The sequence below is a fragment of the Melospiza melodia genome, chromosome 26 (genome assembly GCF_035770615.1).
Source record: "Melospiza melodia melodia isolate bMelMel2 chromosome 26, bMelMel2.pri, whole genome shotgun sequence".
Classification (NCBI taxonomy): domain Eukaryota; kingdom Metazoa; phylum Chordata; class Aves; order Passeriformes; family Passerellidae; genus Melospiza; species Melospiza melodia.
The window spans coordinates 438,378-451,531 of NC_086219.1; the positions used below are offsets into that span (position 1 = coordinate 438,378).

The 13,154-nt window shown below is 54.1% G+C and overlaps 1 protein-coding gene across 3 annotated transcripts in view; it reads right to left on the reverse strand.

Annotated features, from left to right (window-relative positions):
- AGRN (agrin) overlaps positions 1 to 6,626 on the reverse strand; it is a 65,586-nt gene extending 58,960 nt beyond the window's left edge. For all 3 annotated transcript variants that reach the window (XM_063177006.1, XM_063177004.1, XM_063177005.1), the window contains exons 1-2: positions 6,497 to 6,626; positions 25 to 286 (exon numbers count right to left, since the gene is read on the reverse strand). In XM_063177006.1, coding sequence (XP_063033076.1) covers positions 25 to 286; positions 6,497 to 6,535 — 301 coding nt within the window. In that variant the 5' untranslated portion in view covers positions 6,536 to 6,626. The remainder of the gene's footprint in view (positions 1 to 24; positions 287 to 6,496) is intronic.
- Between the last annotated feature and the right edge of the window lie 6,528 nt (positions 6,627 to 13,154).

The window sequence follows — 13,154 nt, forward strand, 5'->3', positions numbered from 1 at the left end:
AAAAACAATCCAGAACAGCCTCACCTTCCACGCAGTGCTCCACCTCCTCCAGGTTGCGCAGGGTGATGCGCATCAGGCTGGAGTTGAGCATGAGCTCGTTGCGGTGCGCCGGCCACAGCGCCTGCGGCGCGGGGTTGACGAAGAAGATGCGCGTGTCGCCCGTGGCCACCTGGTTGTCACAGATCAGGGGGTCCCCGAAGCCCCCAATCACCACCTTGTTGCCCCCGTCCAGCAGGATCTCGTGGGTGACGATGTCCTTGCCCTTCAGGTAGCGCCAGACCCGCACCTGCCACGGGGAGGGGACAGGTCACCGCCTTGGCGGCTTTGGGGGGTCCTGTTCTGCTCCCTGGGCTCTTCGTTCCCCTCCCTGGGCTCTCATTTTCCCTTCCTGAGCTGTTTTCCCCCTCTCTGGGCTCCTGGCAGACAGATTTTATCCCCTTGCAAAAGGAACCATTCCCAGTTTTCTGCCTGCGCTCCTTTGGCCCTTCAGGTGTCACCCCGGATCCAAGGGAATGTTCAGAGACAGAGATTTCTCCCCAGTGCCAAATTCCTCCCGGATCTGAGGCTGCAGAGTTCAAACCAGGGGCTGAAACCTCGCTGGGGGCCCCGGGGAACACAAATCCTGTGATCCCTGATCAATCTCAGAAATATTTTGTTTTGTTTTTGGGGGGTTTTTTGGTTGGTTTTGTTTGGTTTTTTTGTTGTTGTTTTGGTTTGTTTGGGTTTTTTTGTTTGTTTTTTGATTTTTTGGGGGGGGTGTTTGTTTGTTTGGAGGGTTTTTTTGTTTGTTTTTTTTTTGTTTTTGCAGCCTGAGCTGCAGAATTTCAGCCCTGATGGAAAAAGGCCCCAAAGCTCACGCAGAGCTGGAGCCAAACTCCCCCAGAGTGTCCCTGGCAGGCTGGGAGGACGGGGCTGGGGCCATTCCCACATTCCCCGCGGCCACAGGGCAGCGCCTCCTGCTCGGCCTCACCTGCCAAGCAGGAAAAGGAATAAATCCAGCACAAACTCAGCGCTGCCTGCAGGCACAAATCAAGGTGAGGAACCCAGTCTAGGAGTTTATCTCTCCCTGCTCTCCTCACACTTTCTCCTGCTGGTGAAATATTCGGAGCAGGACCCCGGGCCTGGGGGGTCTGAAATCCCTCCCAGGTGGCGCAGCCATCCAAAAAAAGCAATAAATTACCCCAATCATCCTCCCAAGCACCGCAGCCTCCCTGCCCGGCCGCATACCTGAGCCGCAGGAGCAGCCCAGGTGCGCACGGGGCTGTGACAGCTCCTCGGCAGCCGCACATGCCCCGGCTGCTCCCAGGCATGGAGCTCAGCCAGGGCTCCGGCAGGAAAGGCGGGGGTAACCCGGGGGCTGAGCCACCCCGAGGCTCCGAAATTAAAAATATGGGAAAACACAGAATGGCAAAAATAGAATTATAAAAGTAGAATTGAAAAATGGAATTTTAAACTAGTATTTTAAATATAGAATTTTAAAAAATAGGTATAAAAATATAATTTAAAAATAGAATTGTAAGTGTAGAATTTTAAAATAGGACTTAAAAATAGAATTTTAAATGTAAAATTTAAAATATATTTTAAAATATATTTTAAATCTATTTTAATTAAATATATTTGAAATCTATTTTAAAATATTAAATTTAGAATTTAAAACTAGAAGTATAAAAATACAACTTTAAAATAGAATGATAAATATAATTTTAAATATAGAAGTATAAATATAGAATTAAAATAGAATTATAAAAAATAGAATTATACAAAAATAGAATGATTATAAAAATTGAATTATAAATATAGAATTATAAATATAGACTTTAAAACCAGAATTATAAAAATATAATTATAAAAATAGAATTATTATTTAAAATAGAATTATTAAAATATGTTTTTATGAAAATGTATTTTTATAAAAATAAATTATAACGGAAAAATTCCCAAGTGGGACGTGTCCCTCCCTGCACATCCCAGATCCAAGCTGATGGGAAGGAACAGGGACGGGGACAAAGTTTTGCTGCTCCGAGGTCTCCACAGGATTTTCTCTCCTCTTTGGTTCCCCAGCACAAGCCCAGCTCCCAGCAGGGTGAAAGGAGTGGTGAAACCCCAAATCCCACCAGGGAGGGCAGAAATCCCCCCTAAATTTGCTGAGGTTTAACCCCAACAAAGCCCCACTCGCACTCATCCTCCTCCTCATCCTGAGCGAGGAAGGAGCAGGACCTGCCTTTCCACGGATATTTGGGAATGAGAGGGGCCTGAAAGGCTCCAGCTCCCCCAGGAGGGACAGCTCTGGTTTCTGCTGGCTGGGAGCACGGACAGCACCTGGGGAACACCTGGAGGAACGAGCCAGGAGAGGCTTGGATGGAAAGAGGTTCAGGATGGAGAGAGGTTCAGGATGGAGAGATTAAGGTTTAGGTTTAGGATGGAGAAGTTCAGGTTTGGGATGGAGAGGTTTAGGATGAAGACCAGGACATTTCCTTCCCCCAGAGGCCGCTGGGACACTGGAATTTCCCCCGTTGCTCCCAGGGATGCCCAGGTGAGATTCTTGCATGGATAAGAGTCAGACTCTCCTCCTTGCGGGTCCCCCCGACCCCAAAACCGTTCCAGGACCCCCTGCAGGAGCCTGGAGGAGGGACCCCACAGGAACCACAGCACCCCCGGCCCCACGGGCCAGCCCAGGTGAGCGTGGGGAAGGTGTGCAGGGCACAGCCCCGCTCCCAGCTCTGGTGAAGGTGTGCAGGGCGCAGCCCCGGTTCTCAGCCAGCCCAGGGAAGGTGTGCAGGGCCGGGTCCCACTCCCCGCTCTGGGGAAGGTGTGCAGGGCACAGCCCGGTTCTCAGCCAGCCCAGGTGAGCTCCAGGGAAGGTGTGCAGGGCCCGGCCCCGCTCCCAGCCAGCCCCGCTCCCTCCCCAGCCGCTCCTCCTGCCTCTCTCCCCGCAGTCAAGCCCAGACACCTTCCCCAGCCGCACCTCCCGCAGCCCCGGGGCAGGTGAGCAGCAAAGCAGGGCAAAACCCCAGCCAGACAAAGCAGGGAAAATAGGGGAAAAAAAAAAAAAAAACAAAACCAACCCACCCCTCCTCCAGCAGCAGAAAACACAGCCCGGGGCTGGCTCCGGCGAGCGGGGCATTTTCACAGCTCGGGGTCTGGGTTTTTGTGTTTTTTGGGTGGGGAAAAGCTGAATTCTGCCCAGCTCCGCAGCAGATGGGGATTGGCGATAATTGGCGTGGCTGGGGCGCTCGGAGCCGGGCACAGCAACATCAGAGTCCGGCGGCCTCCTCCCACCCTAATGAATGGATGTGCGAGGCGCGGAGCCCGGCAATCACCTGCGGGGCATCATCCCATTCATCAGCGGCGCAATTAAGACTTTGTCACCGCTGACTCACCGGCGACGGCGAGCAAAGGAAGGGAGACGGGGAAAATGGGGCTGGGACCTGTTTGCAGGAGGACCCTGCCCTGGGGAGCGCTGTTTGCCCAGGGAGAGCACAAAACGCTGCGTTTAACGCTGGGTTTTAAAGCTCCGCGGAGGCACAACTTTATCCAGGCACGGGGGTGTTTTAAAGGCGGGGGAAAAAGTAAAAAAAAAGAAAAAAACCAAAATAAAAGGGGTTTCCAACATGCCAGGGGGGTGCGTGCTGTAATATGGAAGGGGACCACCTGTACAGAACATTCCTGGCAGGAAAAGGCCGCGGGAAATGCCAGGATTGGCTGTGTAAAGGCAGGTGGGAAGTTGGAGCAAAGTCCCCTCTGGAGGAGCTGTCACTCGGGATGGGAAACACCGAAAGGGGTCACCCAGAAATTCGGGGGGATAAAAGCCAGGATCAGCTCTGCTTCCATGAAATTCGGGGGGATAAAAGCCAGGATCAGCTCTGCTTCCATGAAATTTGGGGGGATAAAAGCCAGGATCAGCTCTGCTTCCATGAAATTTGGGGAGATAAAAGCCAGTTTCAGCTCTGCTTCCAATGCTTCCCCTTTTTTCTCTCCCTGTGCCTTTCCCCTGCCCCTTCCCCAGCAATTCCCACAAAACCCCCCCAAAACCTGCCCTCCATTGTCCCGGACAGGATCCACATCCTCTTCCACACTTCCCAGGGCACTCGCAGAACCTGGATTTGCCCTATAAATAGCAGTGCCTGGCTGACCATGGGGACAGCCCAGAAAAGGCACTTCAGGGGGCAGGAAGGGACAATGCCAGCAGCAGCAGCTTTGGGCAGAAGTCACAAACTGCACCCAGGAGTGCCAAATCCCTTGGGAAAAGGGCCCAGCAGCGCTTTTTGGGAATTCTGTCGAGCTGTTCCTCCACTCCCCTGGCAGCCCGGGCACGGCTGGCAGCTATTTCGGGCTGTTTATCTAACATTAATTCACATTTCTCCTCCCGGTGCTTATCTGCCTCTATCGGAGCGCTCAGCTGGGAGGGTTTGGGAAGAACAATGCCCCGAGCACGGAATTCACGGATCCCCACGTGCCCGGACCACCCAGATCCAGCAAAACTCGGGATTTTTGCGTGTGGGAGCTCCAACAAAACTCGGGATTTTTGCGTGTGGGAGCTCCAGCAAAACTCGGGATTTTTGCGTGTGGGAGCTCCAGCAAAACTCGGGATTTTTGCGTGTGGGAGCTCCAACAAAACTCGGGATTTTGGGTGTGAGAGCTCCCTTTCCTCTGCAGATAAGGAAGAGGCTGACAGGAGATAACGGCGCGGGGGTCCGAGGGCAGGACAGGAGGAATTGGGGCAGGAATTTCCTCAGCACAGGATCCTGGATTTTCTCCCAGCTCCCCCGAGGGCAGTGCAAGGACAGCGGGAGCCAGGGGTCAGGCTTAATCCCGAGCTTGCTGCTGGAATTTAGGTTAAAAACAAACCAAAACAAAATAAACAAAAACTGCAGGCACGGCAAATGCACACAGTTCCAAGACTTGGGAAGATGTGAGGAGGGCAGCGAGCCAAGAGCTGCTGCAAAGCTGCACATCCCCAAGTCACTGCAGTGACAGGAGATTCATCAGCTCCCAGCTCCTTGGGACGCCCCAAATCCCAGCCCAAAGCTGCTTTTCCCTGCAAAGACACCGTGGAATGCCACTAAAAACGACACAGGAAGGGCTGATGGGCAGGGAAAGGGACAGGGAACTGCTGTCCTGTGACAATTCCCGAATGCCCCAGCACTGCCACAACGGGATGGGATGGGATGGGATGGGATGGGATGGGATGGGATGGGATGGGATGGAAGCTTTCCTGCTTTCACTTTCACACCACTCCAAGGCTGGAAGGATCTCTCAGGAGCCTGTCCTAGTCCTTCTGTGCTCTTTGGAGACCAGGAACGGGCAGGAGCAAAATCCCAAACTCCAGAGCCGGCAGCACAAACCTCACCCGGGCACTGCTCAGGGAAAGGCAGGGAGGAGATTCCCCTCCCAGTGCGAGAAATTCAGATTGTGCTTCCCAGAAAGGCACCACGGGCAGCCCCATCCCACTGCTGGCTGCTCCAGCTGGGGCTGGATTGCACCTTGCCAAGACAGAGCTGCTTCTCTCAGCCCAGCTTTTCCCCATCCCAGTTTTTCCTTATCCCAGCTTTTCCCCATCCCAGCTTTTCCTTATCTTGGCTTTTCCCCATCCCAGCTTTTCCTTATCCTGGCTTTCCCCCCATCCCAGCCTCCTGCCCTGCTGCTGCAGGATGATTTTCCTGCCAGGCCCACACCTCGCTGCGAGGAAATGCATTCATTTATTTCTCACCCCGGCGTTTCTGCGCGGCCACCAGCGCCACTGGGCCGCCTCCCGTGGCCACCTCGCCGCGGCCCCAGGTGGCCACATCCAATCCATCTGTGCCCCACCACGGGCACGGCTCATTAATGCTCGGCCCAGCACCCAGGATGTGCCAGACACTCCGCAAACAGACGGAGCCGGGGGGGCTGCGAGCTGCAGATGGGTCGGGGGGCGCTGGCAGCGGGCAGGGGCTGGGGGATGCTCGGGGGATGCTCCAGAGCCCCGCAGGGAGAGTTCCCCAAAGGGAAAGTTCCAATTCTTCTCTGCCACCAAAGCGTCGCCCCCGGCCCCGCTCAGCACTAAGCAAAATCAGGGTTTTGAGGAGGAAAAGGGGAACGGGGAGAAGAGGCAAAGGCGAGGGAGGAGCGTGTCCTTGCAAGCGAGATTCCTGCCCCGGCAAGGGTTAAGGCATCCGGCACGTTTTCTGTCAAGCGGGCGGATGGGATTTCAGGTTGCTCGGGACTCTGTGCGCTTCGGGGGGAGATGAAAACCCCGGAGCCCGAGGCCAGGTTGGTGGTTAAACAATAGCCCGGGCTGCAGGAGCACTCGAGATGCTGCTCCAGTCAACAGGAGAGGCTCGCGGAAAGTTGGGAGGCAGCTCCGCATCTCGCCACAGCCAGAGAGGGAAATGCCCATAAAAAGCAACCTCTGGAGATCCCCCCCGCACCCCCCCGGCCACAGAACAGCCGGAACCTCTCCACAGCTCTCAAAAACCCCCGATCCCAGCCCAAACCGCGCACGGGGCGAAAGTTCTACCTTGCACGAGTAGGTGTGGTGCACCGGGTCCACGTTCATGATCTCCTCCACCGTGCCCGTCAGCACCACGTTGGCCTCCTCCTCGCGGCGCTCCAGCTCCCGCTCGGGGCAGCTGGCCCGGGCGGGCAGCGCCAGCGGTGCCAGCAGCGCCAGCAGCGCCAGCAGCGCCCGTGCCAGCCGCGTCCCCATGGCCGCCCGCCGTGCCCCGGGCCCCGCAGACAAAGCGGCCCCGCTCGCAGGCAGCGCTGGCGCCGCAGCCGAGAGGGCCACTTTTGTTCCAGGGAGGTGAAAAGGAGGAAAGAAAGAGGAGGGAGGGAGGGAAAGGCAGGCGGCGAGGGGAGGGGAGAAGGAGGAAAATCCCAGGAGGAGGAGGAGGAGGAGGAGGAGATCTGGAAGGCGCTCGGCGCTCGCTGCCGTGGCCCTGGAAGAAAGCGCGCAGATTTGCATGCAATCTGAATTGCTGATAAGGAGGGAGCGGGGGTTAGGGGGGAGAGAGGAGGAGGGAGAAAGGAAGGGAGGAAGGCAGCGCGGCCGCCCGCCCGCCCTGCTGGCAGCGCTCGGTGCGAACGCCGCCCCCAGGAAAGGGAGCCGCGGTTAATGGATAATCAGCGCCGCAACGTGAGGAGACTTTTAAAGGTGTAGGGACCGCAGCCGGCCCCGCCGCCCCCTCGCCGTGAGTGGCAGCTGTCCCCGGCTCTGGCACGGGGTGTTCTTCACTCCATCCTGCACCCCCGAGATGCCCAAAGTGGGGTTTATCCCTCCCGGTCACCCCCACTCTGAGTGGCAGCTGTCCCCAGCCCTGTTCTGGGCTGTCCCCGCTCCATCCCGCACCCCCGAGATGCTCAGAGATGGGTGACACCCCGGCATGTCCCTCCCTGTCACCCCCAATTCCACCCCAAAGATGCTCCCGTGTTTCCCCCACAGGGAAACTGAGGCAGGGCCGGTCCTGCTCCGCTGGGACCCCACAGATCCATCCCTGTGCCCAGGGGTGACCCGCACTGGGGGCATCACTGTCACCGCACTGTGCCCCAGCTGTGAGCAGCCCGTGGAGCCATGGAATGGCTGGAAAATAACTTTAAAATTATCTCATCGCACCCTTTCCCGTCCCAGGCTGTCCCAGCCCCCTGACCCCGTGGCCCGGCTCCCCGGGGGCTGCAGGGCGATTTCCCCACCTGTCCCAGCAATTAGGGCACATAGACAATGAAAAGTTAAGTGGCACCGGGGGAGGGATGTTGTTTGTGCCCTCCATAAATCAGCCGGCCCCCAGGGGCGTTTTACGAGACCGTTTCGCTTGATGGCCCTAAAAAATCCCCTCGTTTCACTTGATGGCCCTAAAAAAATCTCCTGGTGTGGCCCAGGCGAGCTCCTGGTCCCAGGGTGAAGTTTAACCACCTGCCAGTGAGGATGTGACTAGCAAGGTGTCCTCTGTCCTCCTGCGATGAACAAATTTCAGACCACGTAAGCATCCTCCCCTGTGTGCTCCTGTCCTTCCCGAAATTCTCAAATAATTCATTCCCTAAATCCCGAGCGCTCTGTGCTGTTTGCCCCTGTGGGTGCCACACTCCTTTTCCTCCCCTTCTCTCATTTGTTTAATATGTAGAAATAAATTAATCTTGCTGAGTGTTCCATAGTTTGTCCCTGAAGAGGATGGAGCAGCAGAGATCCCATAAATCTGACTGGAAATATCCCAGATCCTGTGGGATTGGCAGGGAAAGCGCCTTGGGTGTTTGATATCTTAACCCATTCCCACAGTGTAACTCCACAGCTTCTCCCAGTTCTCTTTCCACTCAAAACTTCCATTTCTCCCCTGAAAATCTGAATTTCCCAGCTCGGCACTGAGGGAAGGCTGCCTGATCAAAAGCAGGCAGGGTTTTATCACCTCAGGGATAAAATCCTTATCAAAAAGGACTTCAGGGAGATAATTCTCACCAAGAAAATAGCCCAGAGCCTGTTCAGGCCTGCAGGAAACCTCTTAGTAAATAATTTTCAAATCCACCAGACTTCCCTGCGCTGTAAAACACCAAAAAGCTGCAGGATGAATAACGTGAAGAAAGTTCTTATTTTCTCTCCAAAAACTTCCCCAAAACATCTGGATTTTGGCTGAGGGACACTGGGAGACCTCCGTCCCTCAAAGCCAAGGCCAGGCCCCACAGGCCTCACATCCCAGAGCTCTTTCCACTCAAAAAATTCCCCCAAAAAGTTCCAGGATGAAGTGACCTGAAAAAATCCACATAATTCAATTTTCTCACCCCAAAACTTCCCCCAAAACCCTGGATTTTTTTGGCCGAGGGGCACTGGGAAGCCTCCATCCCTCAAAGCCAACCACAACTCCTGACAGAGGAGCTCCATTACTCCGTTTCTGTGGTTGTTCTAAACTCCAGCAATCAGCTAAAAATATTTCAGTGCCCTGGCAGCTGATATTTTTTTTTATCCTGCTGTTTTAATAATTAATTTTTATTGTATTCCTCGAGCACTGCTGGAGTGGAAATCCCAGGAAGAAGCTGAGCTTGAGGTGGAAGGAACCAGCTGGGACTCCCTGCTCCAGAACCTGGCAGGGGAGGAAAGGGCAGGAATTATTTTTGCTGAATTTTGACAATTTTCTGGGTTTGACTTGTCTCCTTTTAGCCCCACCCCTCCATCTGTTTTCAGAGCTGGGATGTGAGGAAAAAAATGGATTTCACAGCTTTTGTTTTTTTTTATGTTTTTGCCCCAATCTGGTGTGGTTTGAGTGGAATTGCTTGGCCTTGAGGGGTTTTATGGTGGAGGTGAGATGTGAGGATCTCAATCTGCTTGTGGGGGTTTCATGGCATTCAGAAGGACAAGGATTTTCCAAAAGCCAGGAAAACAATAAAATCACCTTTTTTAGGGCCAGTGTGCAGGGAGCAGCACGTTCCCACAGGGAATTGCTGAGCCTCAAGCTGATAAAAGGAGAAACAGGAGAAAAAAACCTGGGATGTTTCTGTGGGAAAACTGAGGCAAATTCCTCGGCAAATCAGCGCCCAAAACAAACAAACAGCAGCTCCCAAAAATACACAAAACACCGGGGTTTGTCCCAGCTTTCCCTTGTGAACCTGGGGCTCGGGAAAACTTCTGGAAACGCCTTTGGAGGTGGCTGGGTCTGCCCCCGGAAAATCAAAATACCTCGGAAAAACCGCGAGGAACTGGGCAGGGTTTGCTCCTCGCGCTGCTGCCTGATCTGGGGTGGGAATTCCAAGGGTGTTTTTGGAGGGAGTGGGGAATAAATGGAGGAGGGAAGGGGAGGAGAGAAGAGAGAAGGGAAGGGAAGGGAGGGCCTGGCACTGCCCGCATGTCCGGGCAGGATCCCCTCAGGGTTTGGAGCCAAATATTTGCCTGGAAAGCAAATAAAGGCCCTGGTGAGGAAAACCCAGCCCCAGAGGTGACAGCAGCGTCCCCATCCCTCATTTCCAGCCTCCCCATCCCTGCTTCCATCCCTGCTCCATCTCCATAAGCTCTAAAATGATTTAATGTGATTTTCCCCCCTTATTTCTCTTTCAAGTTTAATCCCTCCCGGTGCTTTCCTGCCACTGTCAAATTCCTTTTGTGTGCTGTTAGAAACCCTCTGGATGTCACTGAGGAGCAGCTGGAACAAGCTGCCCCTGGGATGCTGCGGGATAATGAGACCCAAATTAGTAAATCTGTTAATTAGAGCGGGGCTGAGGGCTGGGAGCAGCCCCACACTCAAGGAAGTCACAGGAAAATTTGGGCCTTTCCCCAAAAACTCGAGGAGGAACTCACAGGTAAACTTGGGCCTTTCCCCCCAAAAAATCAAGGAGCTCACAGGGAGCTGTCACATCCTGGAGGAAAAAAAATCAAGAAATTGGCTTTTTCCTCCCCAAATTCCCAAGGAATTCCTGTGTTCAGTGTAAAGGGCACTGGGAATTTTGTCCAGGTGGAAATGGACATCCTCAGCTGCTCCTCTCATCCCACCTCAGAATTCACAGGATTTGATGTGGGATGGATGCAGAGATGAAGAATATCTGGAGTGGAGCACCAAAAACCTTTCCTGGTTTAAATTCACATCTGTGAGAATAAAAAAGTAAAGAATTTGGTGTTTTCCTCCCCAAATCAGGCCAGCAGCCCTGAACTGGGTTAAAAACTGGGTGAAAACAGGGTTAAACATTCCCAGCTGATCTCCTGGAGCCTCTGGGATCCCCACAGGCAGGAAAAGCAGGGAATTGTGCTGAATGTGCCCAAATTCCTGGGACTCCAAGAGAAAACCCCAGAGCAGGGCGGGTTCTGAGCTCTAATGACAGGGTGGCAGGAATTCAGCCTGGAATGGGATCAAGGGTGGGATTTCTGGGATTTTTACCCCAAATCCTGGGGATCAGAGCCCCTACAGGTGTGTTAGGGCTGGGTTTAGCAGCCCTGAGTCTCCAGCAGGGTTTAACTCAACCCCAGCTCAGGGGCAAAAGCACCCAGTGAACCACAAGGAGCCAAAATCAAAATGGAAAAAGGGAGAGGTTCTTTGAACCACAATCAAAAGGGGAAAAGGGAGAGGAGCAGAAGGAAAACCCAGCGTGAACCTGAGGGCAAAGGAACCCCCAGGACCAAACCCCATCCTCAGGAACGCCCGGGGGGCCGCTGGAATTCAATTCCTCCTGCTGGAATTCTGTGTGGCCACGGAGCCTCCCTAATGTGGATTGATGGCCTCAATCTGCTCCCCCCGCGGGGAAAGCAGAGCCCCGGCCCCTGATATCCATTATTTCCCTCCCAGAAATCCCAACCTAAGTGGATTTCCCCGCGCTGCATCCAGGAGAAAACGTCTCCATCCATCCCCCCACGGCAGGGAAGCGCTCCCACCTGACTCCTCCCGCCCCTGGATTGATTACAGCCGCGCCAGGATTAATTGGGGAGAGTGGAAATGCTTCTCTGGGCGATCAATCTCCCCCCGGCTCCCTCACCTTGTCATCCTCTAATAAGTGGGAAATCAAAATTCCCCTCCTGGCCGCCTCGTGCCTGCAAATGGATTTCTCTGCTGCATTGCTGGGAACCCTTAAAAGGCGTTTTGGGAGCAGCCAGGAGACAAATGGGATTAGCTGGGCAGGGAAAGTGCAGCCGCAGCGTTTCTGCGCTGCCAGCGAGGGGAAATTCAGCCCCGGCAGGCTCGGGGGATGTGGAGAGGGAATTGGGGTGGGAACGTGGGTGCATCAGGGGGGCTGAGGAATACTGGAGTGGAACGCAAAAATCCTTTCCTGGTTTAAATTCCAGAGGGGTTCATGTGTTCAGTGTAAGGGAATTTTGTCCAGGGATTCGGACATCGCTCCTCTTACCCCACCCACCGGATTCAGTGTGGGAGCTGTGGATGCAGAGATGAAGAATACTTGGAATCAAACACGAAAAACCTTTTCTGCTTTAAATTCCAGAGAAATTCTGAGCCCATTTTCTGTGGAATGGGGCATTGGGAATTCTGTCCAGCTGGAACTGGACATCCCCAGTCACTCCTGTCGTCCCACTCCAGAATTCCCAGGATTTGATGTGGGAGCTGTGGATGCAGAGATTGGGAATATTTGGAGTCAAACACAAAAAACCTTTCTGCTTTAAATTCCAGGATTCCCTGCCTTGTCCCAGTGTGTCCCCAGCTGTTTGGATCTGGATTTCCCAGCTGGGCACGCCATGCCAAGGACATCTGGGGGATGTCACCATCTCTGGAACGTCAAATTTGGCTCAGATTTATGCCAAGGAGTGAGAACCCGGCCCTGTCCTGGGGAAATGGGGAATCCTGGAATGGTTTGAGGGGGGAAGGGACCTAAAGCCGATCCCATCCCTCCCCCTGCGTTCCAGGGACATCTCCCACCATCCCAGGCTGCTCCTTGGACAATTCCAGGGGTGAACCCACAGCTCCTCCTGGCAAACCCCACTTATTTCCTTCTGCCATGAATTGTAACCCACGGGAATGAGGGAAATCCCACACCCAGGGCAGTCCCCGCTCCCTCCAGCGACATTCCCTGTGCTCTGGGGGGATCCCAGGGGTCCCTGGGTGCCCAGGGCTGCCACTGCCCCATCGCACAAAGGCTCCCAAACCTTCCAGGGCTTTCCCTGATGGAAAACACGGATGGTGCTGGGAAGCAGAGCGACCTGAAAGAGCGAAGATTAACATTCAGAGCATGCAGGGATCCAGCTTTTCCCTTTCTCCCTCTTTGTGTTTTAGGAGGATTGAAGGAGCCAAGGTTTCCCCCGTCCCTCCGAGGGCCCTTGGCAACCCTGGGGAGCTGCTGGAGCCTCTCCCAGCAGGGCTGGAGTGCCCAGGGCTGGGCACAGAGGGACCCAAACCGTGCTTTCACACTGCCCCGACCCCATCGCATCCTCCAGGCAGGATTTATTGGCCCGGGCTCTCCAGGAGATAGAGGCTTTTGTGTGGAATTTTATCCCAAACCCTTCCTGCAGCTGCTGCGTGGGCAAAAGAAAAATAAAAAAAAATAAAAGAGAGAGAAGGGTGTGGGGGGGAAAGAATAAAAAAGACATTGAAAGTGTGAGGTTTGAAAAGCTTTCTCCTCTCCGGAATCAGTTTGTGAGTCACACAGAGGGGATGACCGGGGAATATTTCATCCTGCGGGGCCACGCTGAGAGGAGGCAGCGCTGCTGGGATGTGAATGTGCCCGAAGCTGGCTCTGCATTCTTCATTCTGCACACACACACA